This window comes from Marmota flaviventris, chromosome 16 (genome assembly GCF_047511675.1).
Source record: "Marmota flaviventris isolate mMarFla1 chromosome 16, mMarFla1.hap1, whole genome shotgun sequence".
NCBI classification, from domain to species: domain Eukaryota; kingdom Metazoa; phylum Chordata; class Mammalia; order Rodentia; family Sciuridae; genus Marmota; species Marmota flaviventris.
Genome location: NC_092513.1, coordinates 71,250,096 through 71,265,663, shown reverse-complemented (window position 1 = coordinate 71,265,663; position 15,568 = coordinate 71,250,096). Strand labels below are relative to the sequence as shown.

At 45.2% G+C, this 15,568-nt stretch overlaps 1 protein-coding gene across 10 annotated transcripts in view; it reads left to right on the top strand.

The window, feature by feature from the left end:
- The window catches only part of Cdc14b (cell division cycle 14B), a 102,080-nt gene that overhangs the window by 53,990 nt on the left and 32,522 nt on the right, over nucleotides 1-15,568 (top strand). For all 10 annotated transcript variants that reach the window (XM_071602526.1, XM_071602528.1, XM_071602527.1 and 7 more), the window contains exons 5-6: nucleotides 9,234-9,310; nucleotides 13,657-13,723. In XM_071602526.1, coding sequence (XP_071458627.1) covers nucleotides 9,234-9,310; nucleotides 13,657-13,723 — 144 coding nt within the window. The remainder of the gene's footprint in view (nucleotides 1-9,233; nucleotides 9,311-13,656; nucleotides 13,724-15,568) is intronic.

Below are 15,568 nucleotides of genomic sequence, written 5' to 3'. Positions count from 1 at the left end.
GTACTGGAAGTTAAAACAGAGGCTTATCCATTAATAGTAAAAGTTGCACAACATCAGAAAACATGAAATACTTGCATCACTATTAACAACGCTGAAAATGACCACTGCGTTGTGGGTAACCATCCAGCCCCTCAGTGTGTGCCTTTCTCCTGTGACTCACAGACCCCTACAGGTGGGTTTGGGCATCGTCATATCAGCTCTCAGTCTAGTGTTTTAAGCAGCAGTTTATAAAACAGTGATGCTTTGGCCAGCGACGGGCCGTGGCCACAGGTTGCAGGGCTCAGTGATGTCTTGGACGAGTGTGTCAGCACACCCTGTGATGTTTGTACAGTGGTGCAATCACCTGAAGGTGATCCTCAGACCTCATCCCGGGGGTGAGCTGTGCCCCCTGCGCTTGCCCACACCAGGCTCCCCCGGGGCTCGGTGTGTGTTCCTCTCGTCCTTTGTTGACTCCCTGGCTTTCTTTTAAGGGAGTCAAGCTTTCCTTCCTCCAGTTGGACTGTTGGTCCCCCTACCAAGTGTCCAAATGAACAGGCCGAGTGAACGGTCATTCCCCTCTAATTGCCAGTTTTCAAAGGAAGGTATTTTGATTGCTGCAGAACAAGAATTTTATGACCTGTTTTAAAATAATCTAAACAAAGGCTCGATGGGTTTTGAACACATCTGCTAAACATTTTTTAAAATGCACAAGAAGGGGCTGGGGCTGTGGCTCAGCTGTAGCGCACTTGCCTGGCATGCATGAGGCACTGGGTTTGAGTCTCAGCACCGCATATAAATAAATAAACAAATAAATAAATAAAGGTCGATCAACAACTTATATATATTTTAAAAAGATGTGCAAGAAAACATCTCATTAGCTTTTGGGGAGTTGGGAATTTTCTAAATGAATGTGCATCTTTGCTGGGTGGGATTAAACAGTGAGTTTCATGTCCATGAGTTCAGCCAACTGCACATCAGAAAATACCTATTTTAAAATTGCATCTGAAAGGGCTGAGGATGTGGCTAAGTGGGAGAGTGCTTGCCTGGCCAGAAGGAGGCCCTGGGTTCCAGCCCATCGAGAGGTGTGCGGAGCACACAGAAGCTCTTCTTTTCCCTATTCCCTGGATCATAGACTGCAGTAACTATTTAGGTAGCATTTGTGTTGTTTTAGGTGCTGAAAGAAAATTTAAACCACACCAGAGGATGTGCATGGGCTGTATGCAAATACCATGCCTTTTGATATAAGGTTATTTATTTTATTTTGTTAGTTGAGGGAAGTTCTAGGACCAGTCCTAAGGATCAAGGGAGAGCTGCATGATCTTTTGGTTGGCTAAGCTAATGATATACTTAACACGTGTATTTAGGAATCAAAATTTTGTTGTTGTTGTTTCGGCAGCCATTCAAGAACTATTTTTTAAAAAACGAAGCATATATCAGTTACATTAACTTTAAATTGTTAATTTTTTTCTTTTTTTAAATTGGTGCATTATAGATAATTGTTACTTTATCACAACGTTTTAGATGTGTACTTTTTAATGGAGGTGGTGTGCTGGGTCTAGTAGTATGTAGAAACAACGATTTCTAGTTGCAAAAAAACATTTGAGGGGCTGGTGGTGTAGCTCAGTGGTAGAGCATGTGCTACCTACCATGTCCAGGGCCCTCGGTTCAGTCCCCAGCACTGGGAAGAAAGAGTGTGTGTGTGTGTGTGTGTATGGAGGGGGGGGAGAGGGGTTGAATGATTTGAAAGAGACCGAGGATTGGTAGATGGCGTTTAGTGATTTAGGTTCAGACTGAACTGACTTCAGAGAATTCATGTTTTCCTGCTGTACAACATTACTGAGCTCTTCTACAGATTAAATGTACATTTGAGGGCTAGTCTGGAAAATTAACCAGCATTTCTAACATTTTTCTGTGTGTAAAGTAAATGCAAAACATTCTGAGTAAAAAATATACGACATAAGCAAACTATGGGCATATAGCTTGCAAATTTGCTGTTGTCTCGTATTTGAGAGATAACTTTGGCAGAGGTAATCATGGTAGCAATGTGTATGTTTCCCTGGTCAAGCTTTATCACTATATGTATTTTTTAAGTTTCCAGTAGTTTTTATAGCTTTGGAATGACTTGCCGTGTAAACATTTATAGGGATAATGATGATACTAATTAAATTCTAAGAGGATGTTAACTCCGCAGTCTGCAGGTGGAATCCCAGATTGCATTGACTTTGAGATCACCTCAGCAGACAGGCGCTCAGGGACCTCATCATTATTCATTGATCATTGTTTGAACCTATGGTCCGATTTTTAAGTGATTTAATTACTTTGGACTTAAAATTGTGGGTGCTGGGGTTAAGGTGGCTGCAGGGGGCGTGGGGAGCCCAGGGGGAGGAGGGGAGCTCAGGAAGCCTGGGGTCAAAATTCAGTTCAGCAAATAGGTCCCCCACACCCATCTGGGCAGCTGAGACCAGAGGGTTGATTGGGTGGGGCACCCAGGGCTTGGCAGATGTCATCTCTGCAGACGTCCTTCCTGGTGATGGTGAAAGGCAGGCAGGGAAGGTCTCCACCGGGCCACTGGACACAGCTGCCACTGAGAGGCAGAGGCTGCCCCGGAAGAGGCCCCGGGTGTAGGCAGCGGCAGCCGCACTGTTACCTTACTGTCCCTTCTCACCTCCAGCTGCCCTGTGCGTGCTGGGCAGCTCTGAGAGGTGGCTCTAGGCATTTTGATCCTTGGCTGCAGGTGTGACAAGGCTCTGGACTTCAGGATTCCTGCTTGTTTCAGTGGGGTTTCTTGTCTGTAATAAGGCAGCGGCAAAATGCCCATGAGGAACAGCCCTGAGCAGCCCTTGACAGGAAGGCCACAGCCTGCCCTCTGCGCCTGACTCATGGGGATTCCCACCCGCCCAAGTTTGAAAATCAGGAGAGCTCATAAAAAAGAAAATCAAGATTTTTACTTTGTTTTAAAAAAATGTCCCCATTCCTCAAAACAGTGTATCCCATGTGCTCTTGTACCCAGGGGCAGTGCACTTACTTTATTAGCTGTGTCCTGCCTCTGTGGACCTGCGCCTGCCACTTCAGACTTGCAGTTTCCTTTTTCGTACTTTGAGGATCATTACACCAACCCACCAACCCATCGTATGCCTGTATAAATAAAAGTAGTTTGAGGGCTGGGGCTGGGGCTTGGTGGTAGAGCGCTTGCCTAGCGTGTGGGAGGCACTAGGTTTGATTCTCAGCACCGTATATAAATAAACAAATAAAATAAAGATCCAGCAACAACTAATAAAAAATTTTTAAAAAGTAATTTGAAAAGTTAAAAAAATTTGAAAGGTAAGGTCATCTGATTAACTTTGGGGGTGTGGCTAGAAATTCTTGAACCTAGGGACGCTTAACCACTGAGTCACATCCCCAGCCCTTTTTATTTTGGGACAGGGTCTTACTAAGTTGCTGAGGCTAGCCTTGAACTTTCTAGCCTCCTGCCTCCTTAGGATTACAGACGTGCCTCACCATGCCCAGCTCCATCTGATTTTTTACAATATATTTTTTAAATGTAGATGGACACAATTCCTTCCTTCCTTCCTCCCTCCCTCCCTCCCTCCCTCCCTCCCTCCCTCTGAGGATTGAAACCAGTGCCTCAATGTGTGAGGCAAACGCCCTCCACTGAGATGCAACCCCAGCCCCTCTATCTGATTACTTTAAACTGTGGTTTAGGGTGTTTCCCTTGCCCGTATTTGTGCAGGAGCTATGGTTTCTCAAGTGCTCTTTCCCCACTCACTTTTTTTCTTCCAGCCATTCAGTGTGGACTTCCACTGACTCACCAACATTCTGTGATGACATGGAAAGTGTCTTTTTTTTTTTTTTTAAGATCAATCAAATTCTTGGCATAGGAAAGACTGTGTCATTTGGCTGACGTGAAAACAGTTTTAAGGATTTTAAATGCTGCAAACATTGTGACATTTATCCACAGAGATATTTGGAAGTAGCTCACTGGCTTCTCAGGCTGCGTTTGGTGTTGGGGTTTCATGTCTTTTGTCTTTAATTCTGGGTGTGAGCTGTGTGATGTTTTGGTTTTAAACTGTACCAGAGGAACTCCCGGAATGTAGATAGAGCTTTAAATGTCATCTACAGGAATAGAGATAAGAAGCCCAGGCCCGACTGGGTTTTTATTACTTGAGGCCTTGCTCGTCCAAGGTGAACTGATGAAGGATGGAGTTGTGGTCCTTCTCCTCAAGCCAGTGATTGCGTCTGTCCAATGTCAAGTGAGCAGGGCTTTGAAACACTGGCCAGAGGTTCTCTCAGGAGCTCTGGGGCATGCAGACCATGGTTTTAAAAATGGAGGTGATAGAAAGTTCTAGAAATGCTTCCCCCACTTTTTTGGTGAAGAGTTAGGGTCTCACTCTGTGGCCCAGGCTGGCCTTAAACTCCTGGGCTCAGCCTCTCAGCAGCTGGGGCTCTAGGCGTGCGCCACCACATCCAGCTGTGGTTTTATTCAGCAAAAAGGAACCTTGTTCCATGACTTGGAAGAACACTGCTGGCTTCTAAAGTACTTTCTGCACAGCATTTGGTTCTTCCTGTAGGATTGCTGTTTGCACCTCACAGAGCTCCTCGTTATAGGCCCATGTAGCCGCGTCTCTGTGCCTGTCACCCCTGCAGGCTGACAGGGGTGAGCTGCTCTGTCACCTGCCGCCAGCCGACTCCCCGCACACAGCGCACACAGCAGTGTCAGACAGCAGTACAGTTCCCTTGCGCTTCCTCTGGTCAAGGTTCCCAGGAATGGCTTCGCCTGCCTGGATCTGATTCTGGATCTCTCCCGGGCTGCAGTTACCTGGAGGGTCCACTTCTAAGGTGGCTCATTCACAAGCCAGGCAAGGTAGTGCCAAGTGTTGGGCACAGGAGTGTCCTCCCAGAGTGACACTCCTGCCCAGTGAGGGATCCAAGTGAGCGAAAGGCATACGTCAGGCTGTGGTTCTGCAGGAGGCTGCGTATTGCCCCCGTCCACCCAGGGCCCACTGGGGGAGGGGACTGCACGAGGTAGAAGCACTGGGGTCTTCCTGGCTGTCCTGGAAGCCACTGCCACAGCTGTCACTCTCTTGGTCACCCTTTGTTGCTCCCTGGTGCCCAGCAGTGCTGTGGGATTGGGGTGTGCACTCTGCATACATAGCTTCTGATGAGACACGCCAAAAGAATTAGAAAAAGGCCTGGTGTCCAAACTGCTAGGACAGTTTCCTAATCTGAGGTTTTGTGTTACTCTAGGAAGCGTTTAGTAGGGTTCTTTTAACATATGCATTTAGAATAATTTCGCTTGGGAAAGCCTTTTGAATCAGGAAGATGAGTAGGCAAGCAGAAAAGCAGAAATTTTGTTAACAAATACTCCTTTGCTAGTTCTGTAAGTGGATTTAGTCTAAATCTGCAGGTTTCTTTTAGTTTATCTCATTGTACCTTATGTGTGTCATTCCCCAACATGGGTTTTATTTTGGGGGGAGGTGTTTACTGGTGTTTGACTCAGGTGTGCTTTGCCTACCTGCTGAGCTACATCCCTGACCCTTTTTATTTTATTTTGAGATGGAATCTTGCTAAGTTGCTTAAGAGTGGCCTTGAAGACTTGTGATTCTCTTGCCTCTGCCTCCCAATGGTTGGGATTACAGACATGCACCACCATGCCCGACCCCAAGTGGATTTGAAAATTATAGTTTTTCAAAGTTCATCAGTGAGAATTTAGGTTCCCATCACGGGAAAAAATATTACATTGTCCTTGTGTTCTTTGAATTTGTGTTCTAAGACTAGCTCACAGTTAGTTAATATATTAGAGATGATTTTTGTTTTGAAAGTTACAAGGAGATTGTATCCCATTGCAGTTTTGGTAATTAAAGCCAAGAACCACAGTTTTGAGTAGGAAGGATTATGTTAAATTGGTGCTTAATGTAAACTTACATAATTTGAGAGAAGGTCTTAGAAACATAGGAAAATTCTGAAGGGTTTCTCTGGATCCCATTGGGTATATTTAGGTATGTATACATCATGTACCTAACCCTGTTTTCACCGTGATGGGCTTCAAGGTATGTGTGTGTTTTCTAGAGTTTTATGTATTTGTTCAGGTAATTCCACTGTAGAATGAAAAGCGTTTTTAGCACGATGAAATCCAGTGTTTTGATTTTTTTTCTGTGATTGTTTATCACCAGTTTTAAGACCCTCTCGAGGTCCTCCATTCAGGCATTTGCATGTTGGTGTGATCGTGGTGATGAGTAGCTGTGAACAGCACTCTCCTGTGTCTAGAAACAGGGGGGGTTTCTTTTCTGTCCAGGCAGCTGTGAAGTTATCAGGGAATGACTCTCCATCCTTGATTAATTGTCCAGCTGAGAGCCTGGACGGGGCTTCCCAAGATGCTGCTGGCATCAGAAGCCTCCCCATCACTCAGATCTGCTCCCACGTATCCAGTGAGGGTCATTTTGCACCAAGGACAAGAATGCTGGGTCGCTACTATAGTTTGGACCTGGAGTGTCCCCAAGAGGCCATGTGTTGAAGTCTTGGTCCCAGCCTGTGGTGCTGTTAGGAGGCAGGGTATACTAGGAGAAAGTTAAGTCACAGGGGGCACATCCTTGAAATCCCTGTGGTGCCTGATGGGACCAGTCCTTCCTTCCCTTTCCTCTCATTTTGCTTCCTGGCCACCATGAGGTGAACAGGCTTCTTGTACCAGTTGCTTCCCCCTTGACATCTGCCTGCTACAGGCTAGAGCAACAGGGACAAGCAACCATGGACTGAAACCTCTAGGACTCTGAGCCAAAGAAAACCTTTCTGATTTATAAGTTGATTAGCTCCTGCGTTTTCTCACAGTGATAGAAAGCTGACTAGCACAGTTGCAGTTGGAACAAACGCTGACAGATCTATTTTCCAGGAACAAATGAGAGCTCCATGGCCTCTCCTGCGATGGCCCAAAATAGACATCCCTGGGGGGTCCACAGGAAGTTGGCATTTGTGAAGAGCCCCTCCATCACAGGAGAGCACATTCTGTAGTTTCCTGAGGATCATCGGTGACATTCACGTAAAACCCAGCACTAATACTAACGTGCCAGCTCTCATCTCCTTCAGTATCGCCACCTCGAGGGCAGGTACCAGGGCAGTGACAACAGCTGTGTTTGGCGGCAGCTTGATGATAACCAGACTTTAATGTAAAGTCCTTTTTTGTGCAAGTTCACTGAGGAGGGCATGTCCCAGGTTCTGTCCTTTGGTGTTGAGTGGACAGTGAGTTTGCCTTGCAGTGCAGTTTGGCGCTGTGTGTTTAGAACCCTCTGTCATTAGCCAAAGCTCTCTGTCTCTGGAGACCTGCTTTAGTGACTTTCCTCTGTCCAGCTGCCACTGGCTTTTTTGGGGTGTGTTTTTGGAGGAGATTTAATTTAGATCGTTTTCAAGAAATAATTGTAAGCCATTTTTCTGAATGAATAATGATAAAATAGTCAGTCAATGGATTGCTGAAAAGTGGAGAGTAAGTAATGGATGTACAGATAGGTTCACGGGATCATCGGTGATGTCCTTGAGGTTGGTTCATGATAAATGACAATCTGCTGAGTCAGTGTTGTAACTTGGAAATTTGTTTGATATTACATAAGATTGAATAAAGCACTCCTTTATTCTTGGAATCGATCTTCTGTTAGTCATTTTGTGGGTTCGTGTGCTGCTCTAGATAGATATTAGAATATCCTGTCCATTCTCTAATGATTGGGAAAACGTTTCTTTTATGAGTGTGTGTGTGTGTGTGTGTGTGTGTGTGTGAGTGTGTGAGTGTGTGTCAGGCATTAGGGTGGCAAACCCAGGGCCTCGTGCATGTGGGCCAGTGCTCCACCGAGTCTGTAGCCACAGCCCCACTGATGAAATGCCCTCTGTAATCTGTCAACTCCTGTGAGTGGTTTTAAGATATGATTTCCCTAGATCTTGCCAGCTCTTAGATTTCTAAAATAATAATTCTTCTAATCAAACAGTATTTTCGTATTTTATTTCAACATTTTATGAAATAGTTTAGACTTTCTACCTATTATAAGTGAATTTCAGTTCACCTACGTGAACAGTACCTCAGAGGTTGTATATAATGTCTAAATTGGAAGCTAAAAAGAAACCAGCAGATATGGAATGCTTATAATTTGTTTGTAGAAACAGTTGACATGTGTAGGGTAAGCAGGAGAGATAAAAAAGGTTTAAATTGGCTTTTTTAGTGGTTTCTTTTTTACTTTTTTTTTTTGGTGCTGGTGATGAACACCAGGGCCTGGGAATGCCAAGCACAAGCTCTGTGAGTCACAGCCCCAACCTCGTGACCTTTTTTTTTTTTTGATTAGTGAAATGTAAACCGCATCTTCCAAGTCATCTGGAATTTAATCTAATTTTGATAATGATATAGTGCCAAATCTAATGCATATGTGTCTTTGTCCCCCACATGTGACTTGAAAATGCCCTTCAGTAAGGTTGTGATGTCCCAGGAAGGCTCAGTGGGGTCCTGGAGATGACATTCAGATGGCGGGGTTTCTAGAACAAATATATAACTTGTAAGAGGGAGCAGTAGGAGAGAATTAGAATAGTAAAATCCTTTAGCAACACTAGAAACAAAAAGACATTGGAACAATGTAAAATACTGAGAGAAAAGCACTACAGACCAGAAATCCTGTACATGGTCCAGCAATAAATGTCAAAGCCGAAAAATTGGGACTGTAGGAAATGCAAGGAACACCACAAAGGTCAAATGCTAAGGCATACACTGGAGTGCTCTGTCACATGAAAACCGACCCGTGACATAGTTCCAAAGACAAAAGAGGCAAATGGGAGTTTGTATAATACTGGATCAGCATCTAAATGGAAAGGGCCCATCAAAAATCTTTGTCCTGGGCGGAGGTTCAGTGGTAGAGCCTTGCCTGCTCAGTCCCCAGCCCTGCAAAAATAAGTAAAGGCGTGGCCTGCTTTGGTGGCTCCTCCTTTGGCACCTGCCCCTCCCCTCTCTCCATGGGTCCCTTCTGTGGATGGGGGTGCAGTGAAACCCTCATTCTGTTATTAAAATGGCACACTCACTGGCACCCAAGGTCCATATGAAGAGTTCTCAAAGTTCCAAGCCCTCTAGGGCGCAGATTGAAACAGATGAGGAATTCCCAGACGAGCTGGTGGCTCAGGTTCCCCGGGAAGTCTGAGAACCCAGCTCAGCCTGTGGCCAGGACTTGTGCACAGCTTTGCCGCCGTGTGTCTTTGCTGAGAAGTAAATTGCCTTTTTCTTCTCTTTTCAAATGTAGGTTATATATTTGGGGAGAACTCCTGAAGATGCCTATAGAATATTAATCTTTGGCGATACATCCTATATCCCTTTCAGGTAAATATAAGAATGATGGGTGGATTTGGTCACTCAGACCCTTCAGGAATCTCTGGGTGGTTGTTTCTGAAAGCAGAAGACCTGGTGGGTAGCATCGTAGGGTGGGTGCAGGAGACACAGCCCACCCAGGGTCTCTGCAGTGACACTGTTGACATTTTATACATTGTAGGGTATTGAGCAGTGTCCTTGCCTTCTGCTCAGGAGATCTCAGTGACATCCCCACCCAGTGATCAAAACCCAAAGGTTTCAAGGTTTCCAGTCACTGCTGGGTGTGCCTGGAAGTGCTTGGGTGGAGGAGGAGCCAGGTCTCCTCTTGCCTTGATGGAAGGAGGCTTTGTGATCAGCTGAGGCCCTGAGGTGACAGTGCTCAGCATTAACACTGGCAGGTGGCTCCTGAGGAGTTGAGCAAGGCGATGAGACTCCCGCGTGACCAGGAGTCGACTCTGTGGGGCTCAGGCGGATGATGGCAGGGTCTTTTCATAAAGCAGTGACATCCTCACCTCAAACTTACCATGAGCTTGTCCTAAAGGTATTTTAAAGAAAAGTTGTTCTTTTTCTTTAAATAAATAAAATTGAATTGTATGTTTCTCTACTCATTTATCAAGTTGCTTGATTTAGCTAGATAATCTAAAGCCCTGTATGGTTCTTAATGAGTAGTAAATGTGTGAAATAACTTTGCTTGTTGCACACTTGATTGGGCCCATGGTCGCCTTGTTCTTCCATCCACAGATTAGTCGGTTGTTGTGGGTTATGATGCAGCCTTGAAGGCCTTTAAAAAAAATCTAAGGTTATGAATCTGGTGTTCTTGTGGCTGAGCCTTGGATTGGGTCTCTCTAGCCACAGGCAGTTTCCTCCAGGAACTCTGTGGATGGCCCATGGACTTGACTCCGTGAGGGAGACTTTAGGGACAGTCTTCAGAATCCAGTAGTGCATTGGATGGAAGACTGTATTAGTAATTGAGCAAGTTAGAAGACATGGTTTGAACCCTCTGTCCCCAGAGTGTGCCATTCATCTTCTCAGCCCATAATAAATCAGCAGCCATGTGTTTCAAAAAAAAAGAAAAGAAAGAAAGAAATGCTCTATTTGTGGTTCCTGAGTCACAGGGCCTTGGGTCACCCTGTTGATACTTTTTCCCAGTTTACATCATGAGGGCATGTATTTGAATAAACACAGGTTTACATAATCTTAAGCAAGGATTTGTGACACACTGTTGATGTGAGGAAGGGTCTGTGTTCATACAACCCCTGAGAACAATAAATGTTGTCCACTGCTATTTCTGTGTGTAAAATCATTGAAATTTGGCACTGAGAAATGAAATCAGTCGTTTCTGGTGTAGGATCACCAGCCAGAAATTCTCTAAACAACCAGACTTAGCTGGAAGCCATTCAGCTTTGTGAAGTTGGAATCTCTTTAGACAAAGATAGCCAGAAACTTGATGCACTTTCTCAAAGTGTGGTCTGAGTAGTGACCCCAGTATGTGAACTTTCTGTCACCACCCTGTGCTGAGATAAATAAATTGAGAGTTAGATTTTAGAGACATTTGTAGTAATCCAGTAATTTTAGATTTGTGAAAATAAGTAATGGAAGTTTATACATACATATAAATTAGGTTTTTTTTAACCCTTCCATTTTTCTAATAATTTGTGTTTATACATATACATGTATATATGTTTAGTTGTTGATGGACCTTTATTTTATTTTCTATGTGGTGCTGGGAATCAAACCCAGTGCCTCACACATGCTAGGCAAGTGCTCTACCACTGAGCCACAACCCTAGTAATTCATTTTGATAAACTAAGATCACTGCATCATTGTGGGTATGCAATAGGTTATTTATATTTTACATTTATTGTACTTTGCAAAAGGAGCAGCCCATAATGGACTTAAAATATTAAAATGTGGTGCTTCACCCCATTTTACTGTTCTGTAGGACTTTCTAATTAGAAAGTAGGCCATTTTGGATTAAGCCTGACAATACTTTGAAAGAGATTAGATCATTTTTATCTTTGCCACTTGTAGGGTAAAGAATCAGTGTAACAAAGTATGGATAACAACAGCTTTTGCAAGAGTAGCATTCTTTTACAGCAAATAAATTTAATGTTCAGAAGCAATATTTAAATTTAATTGAACCTGTCTCTTTAAGCACTGAGTTTAAAGTGTGCTTCCTTATGTGATTTCTATTGCATTAAATATTTATCTAAGTAAGAAAATAGTGGGCACCATTGTGTTTTCTGGTTCCCTCAGGTGCTCCTGTTCCTTGGTGTCCTCGGTACCCCTCTGGGCTCCTGAGCTGGTGTGTGTGTGGTGGGGCTGGCACCCAGGGCCTGTGCCCCCTGGGCAAGTGCTCTACCACTGAGCCACGGGCCAGGGTTTCCTTTCTCTTCTTGGGCTCCGCCTTCTTTTCTGGAGAGATGTGTAGGAGGCTGTCTGTCGGGAGCTCTCCTGGGGACATCAGGCAGATGGGCTTGGGCTCTGCTCTGCTGCTACTTGGTCTATGTACAGCTTTTAAAAACACTCATCCTGAGTGCTCAGCACAGCCCAGTTCTGTGTGGTCTTGAACAACCACAGGGTGCAGAAGGCCGCCACCCTCCCCAAGATGCCCTCCTGCTGCCCCTGTCACCTCCCAAATAGCCTTGGCTGTTCCTTCTGTCACCACCAGCTTTGCTTCCCTTGAACTTCAGTATCTGGAATCCTTGGTCTGTCTCCTGGGAAGCTGGAGGCTGGCCTTTCAAAGGCATCCTGTCAGAGGTGTCACAGGTCTGTCCCCGCGAGGCTATGGAGGGGGCTGCCATAGCCTCGTGTGCCGTGGTTTGTCTTTTGTTCCTTCTTGTGTGTGTGGTTGTGGGGATCGACCCAGGGCCGAGGCAAGTGCTCTACCACAGCCCTGCACCCCCAGCCCTGTCTCCTGTTATTCTTGGATGGTTTGGGGGTCATTTGCCGTTTTTAGTCCTGATTTGAAAGCTGGTATTTTTTTAAGCTAGTATTTGGTGTTGCTTTGCCATTTCTGAGCAGTCCCCCTTTGTGGATCGCATCTGTTTTCCCGAGTTTGATAGATGATGTTGACAAGAGCTGCCCGCCAGGCTCAAGTCCAGGTTCAGAGCTGCTCTTCTGCCTGTTTGAAGAAGGCCGCTTGCTTGGGTGGGAGGAGACGAGGGAGGCGCCAGTTCAATAATAACCAGTTCAATAATAGAATATTTTAACTGAAAAAGATGTGCTTTCTTTCCCTCACTGTTAGTTTAATATTGCTTCAATCAACAGTCCCTTAAGGTTTGGATAAGAACTAAGAGTTAATGTGTAGGCTGGGTGAATTACACCCTCTGTAATTCCAGCTACTCTAGAGGCTGAGACAGGAGATCACAAGTTTGAGGCCAGCCTCAGCAACTTAGCAAGATCCTGTCTCAATAGAAAAAGGGCTTGGAATGTAGCTCCGTGCTAAAGAGAGCCTGGGTTCAATCCCCAATATTGTGGGGGGTGGGAAGGATTCAGTTTAATTTTTCAGGTATTTGTATGAAAACTCAGCCAAGGTGAGCAATTAATGATGCCCTGTGGGCAGCCTGGTTCCACCTGGGGCCCAGGTTAGAGCTATTCCAGTAGGCCTGGTGTTTGGCATACCTAGAATGATCACAATTAAATCCTTACCTTGCCTAATTTCAAAAGATTTTATCCTTCAGCAGCTCAGGGTAACTAAAAAGCAAGCAAATAGGAGGGTAGCTTATTTTCTTGGGTAAAATCTTAGCTTATGTGAAGAGATTTGTGGTCAGATCACAGCCGTGTGTCTGTGTGGTGATCGGATGGAGTTGTCTTGTCAGCTGTTGTGAGCACTTTTCCAAGAGTGGAGTGTTTCCACCCAAGGGAGTGGGTGCCTTTGTCCCTGTGGTCTTATTGTCCCTTCAGAGTCAGAAGAAGCTTTCCAGTTAAGTCGTTAAAAGTCTGAACACAATGATGGCAACAAAGTGCTTGCGAGTTTCCACTGATTTTTCAGATAATACCTTGACTTCTCAGTGTGTCTTTCTACTTGGAGACACATGCACAGACACAGGTGCGTATTTGGACACACATACACATATGATTTGGCATTCAAAGGCGATCTTTTCTGATAATAATTTGATAAGGTATTTTCCAGTTCTAAGAAAAAATATTTAGATGCCCTGCCCTTTTGTGAGGAGGAGTAGATGTTTCTTGTCTAAATTCAAGAATGAACCCAGGTCTTAAAACAAAAACCACCCAGAGAGCTCACTAGAACAGTCAAACGTATTTGATTTTAAATCCTGGTCAGCTTTGTTTTGGGTAAGTTTGCTGCGGAAAGTCCACTGAGTTAATATATTTCCATACTTTCGGAATTTCAGAGATGCTGCCTACGGAAGCTGCAATTTCTACATTACTCTTCTCGACTGTTTTCATGCAGTGAAGAAGGTAAGTGACTCGGAAGTGCTCCCAGGGCTGTGCTAGAAGTGAGGACAGCTCAAGGGTCACCCAGCTTTCTTCCCCAAAGATCCATCTGCTGGAATTTTTTGCAGGATGTGTACCAGGTCAGAGGCATTCCATTTTCCAGCTCACATCAGAATGACACCAAACCAGGAGAGTTTGTTCTGAGTGCTGCTATGCACGATTTAGGTTCAAGGGCAGGGGTGTAGCTCAGCATTAGAGCATTTGCCAGGCAGGTACAATGTAGGCCCTGGGTTTGATCCCCAGCAGCCCCAGAACAACAGAGCACGGGGGGGGCGGCAGGGGGTGGAAAGGATATAAAGAGACAGTTTAAGAATTAGGTCCTAGATACAGAATTCATTTTGAGCATTTTGTAATTTGAAAGAAACATTAAGTAAATAGATGACCAGTTCCAAATTCTCTTTTATTTATGTGTTTTATGTGTCTGATTCTAATACTACTTTATAAATGTACGTCTATAATACAGTAACTGAAACACAGATTTTATTTTTCCAGGTGTTCAATTTTCAGTTCAGCATAGGAATTTGGTTACTCAACTAGTTAAAGACTATGTGAAACTAAGTGGGTCAGTGTTACTTCATCAAAATGGTTTTCAAGGCGGGGATAGGGAGTTCAGTGGAAGAGCATGCACTCAGCGTGTGGGAGGCCCTGGGTTCAGTCCTCAGCACCCCAAAGCCCAAACAAAAGACAACCGCTCGCCCAAACTGTTTCAGATAACTTGTGTATTAGGCCCTGGGTGTCTGTCCAGGGGACAAGGTCAGATCACAGTGCAGATCAGCAGGGCCGTCACACAACGCCTCAGGCCTGCTTATTGGCTGGGGCAGCACAGGCACTGGATCAGTAGCTGCAGACAGAAGAAGCTTCCACCAGAAGTTCAAGTTCTGTGGCAGCTTTTCCGAGGCTGGAGGAGCCAGGGTTTGCTTCCTGGTGTAGTGAAACAGACTTTCTGGGAATCTGGGCAGAAATTGTGTCTTTAAAGGAGGCTAACTGGCCTAAAACCCAGAGCCTGACCGGGGGCTCCTTTTCCTGGACTGGGCAGTGACACGTGGGTGTGATCTTGGATTTCAGTCCAGTGACTGGGCAGGTGAAGTTCTTTGTGTAGGTGCCACCAGCCCTGAGACAGCTCACGGGACCCAGGACCTCAGCCTAGGCAGGTGTTGGCCCAGGGGAAGGGGACATGGAGGTTGAGGGACGACAGCTGCAGATGACAACTTCTCGCTCTGGTGTGGTCCCTGCCAGCTGGGCCCAGAAATGGCTAACGTAGCAGCCACATCACCTTCAAGAGGAAGGAAGGGAACGGTCGAGGGCCTGGGACACGTCCACTCTGACACCGACACCGTCGCAGTTCATTGTTGTTTACTGACTTGGGGGTTGTGTTCCTTGTTTGGTCTGTGTTACACCTGAGCCCAGTTAGCTCTGTGCTAGGTCGAAGATTCCCTTTTTACACAATATTTGGTTTTATTCGAGGGCTCACAGGTCTGAGTTTCAATTTAAACATTTTTTGTGTGTGACTGGTTTTGAGGGTTACTGTATATATGAAATATCATTGTGATTGTGCTTTGATTTTAGTGCAGCTTCTTGTAGGATGAACTTATAAAATTTAAAGGAAGGGACTGGGGAAGGGCCTCGTGGTAGAGTGCCTGCCTAGCCCATGTGGAACCCTGGGTTTGATCCCTAGCAGCACCAAAAAAGAAAAATTCAAAGACAAATAAGAATTGCAAGTAAACTACATTAGGAGAGGGCTGTGCTGGGGGTCGAACCAGGGCCTTGTATGTACCAACCACTGAGCTTCCCCCCCCCCCCAGCCCGTAA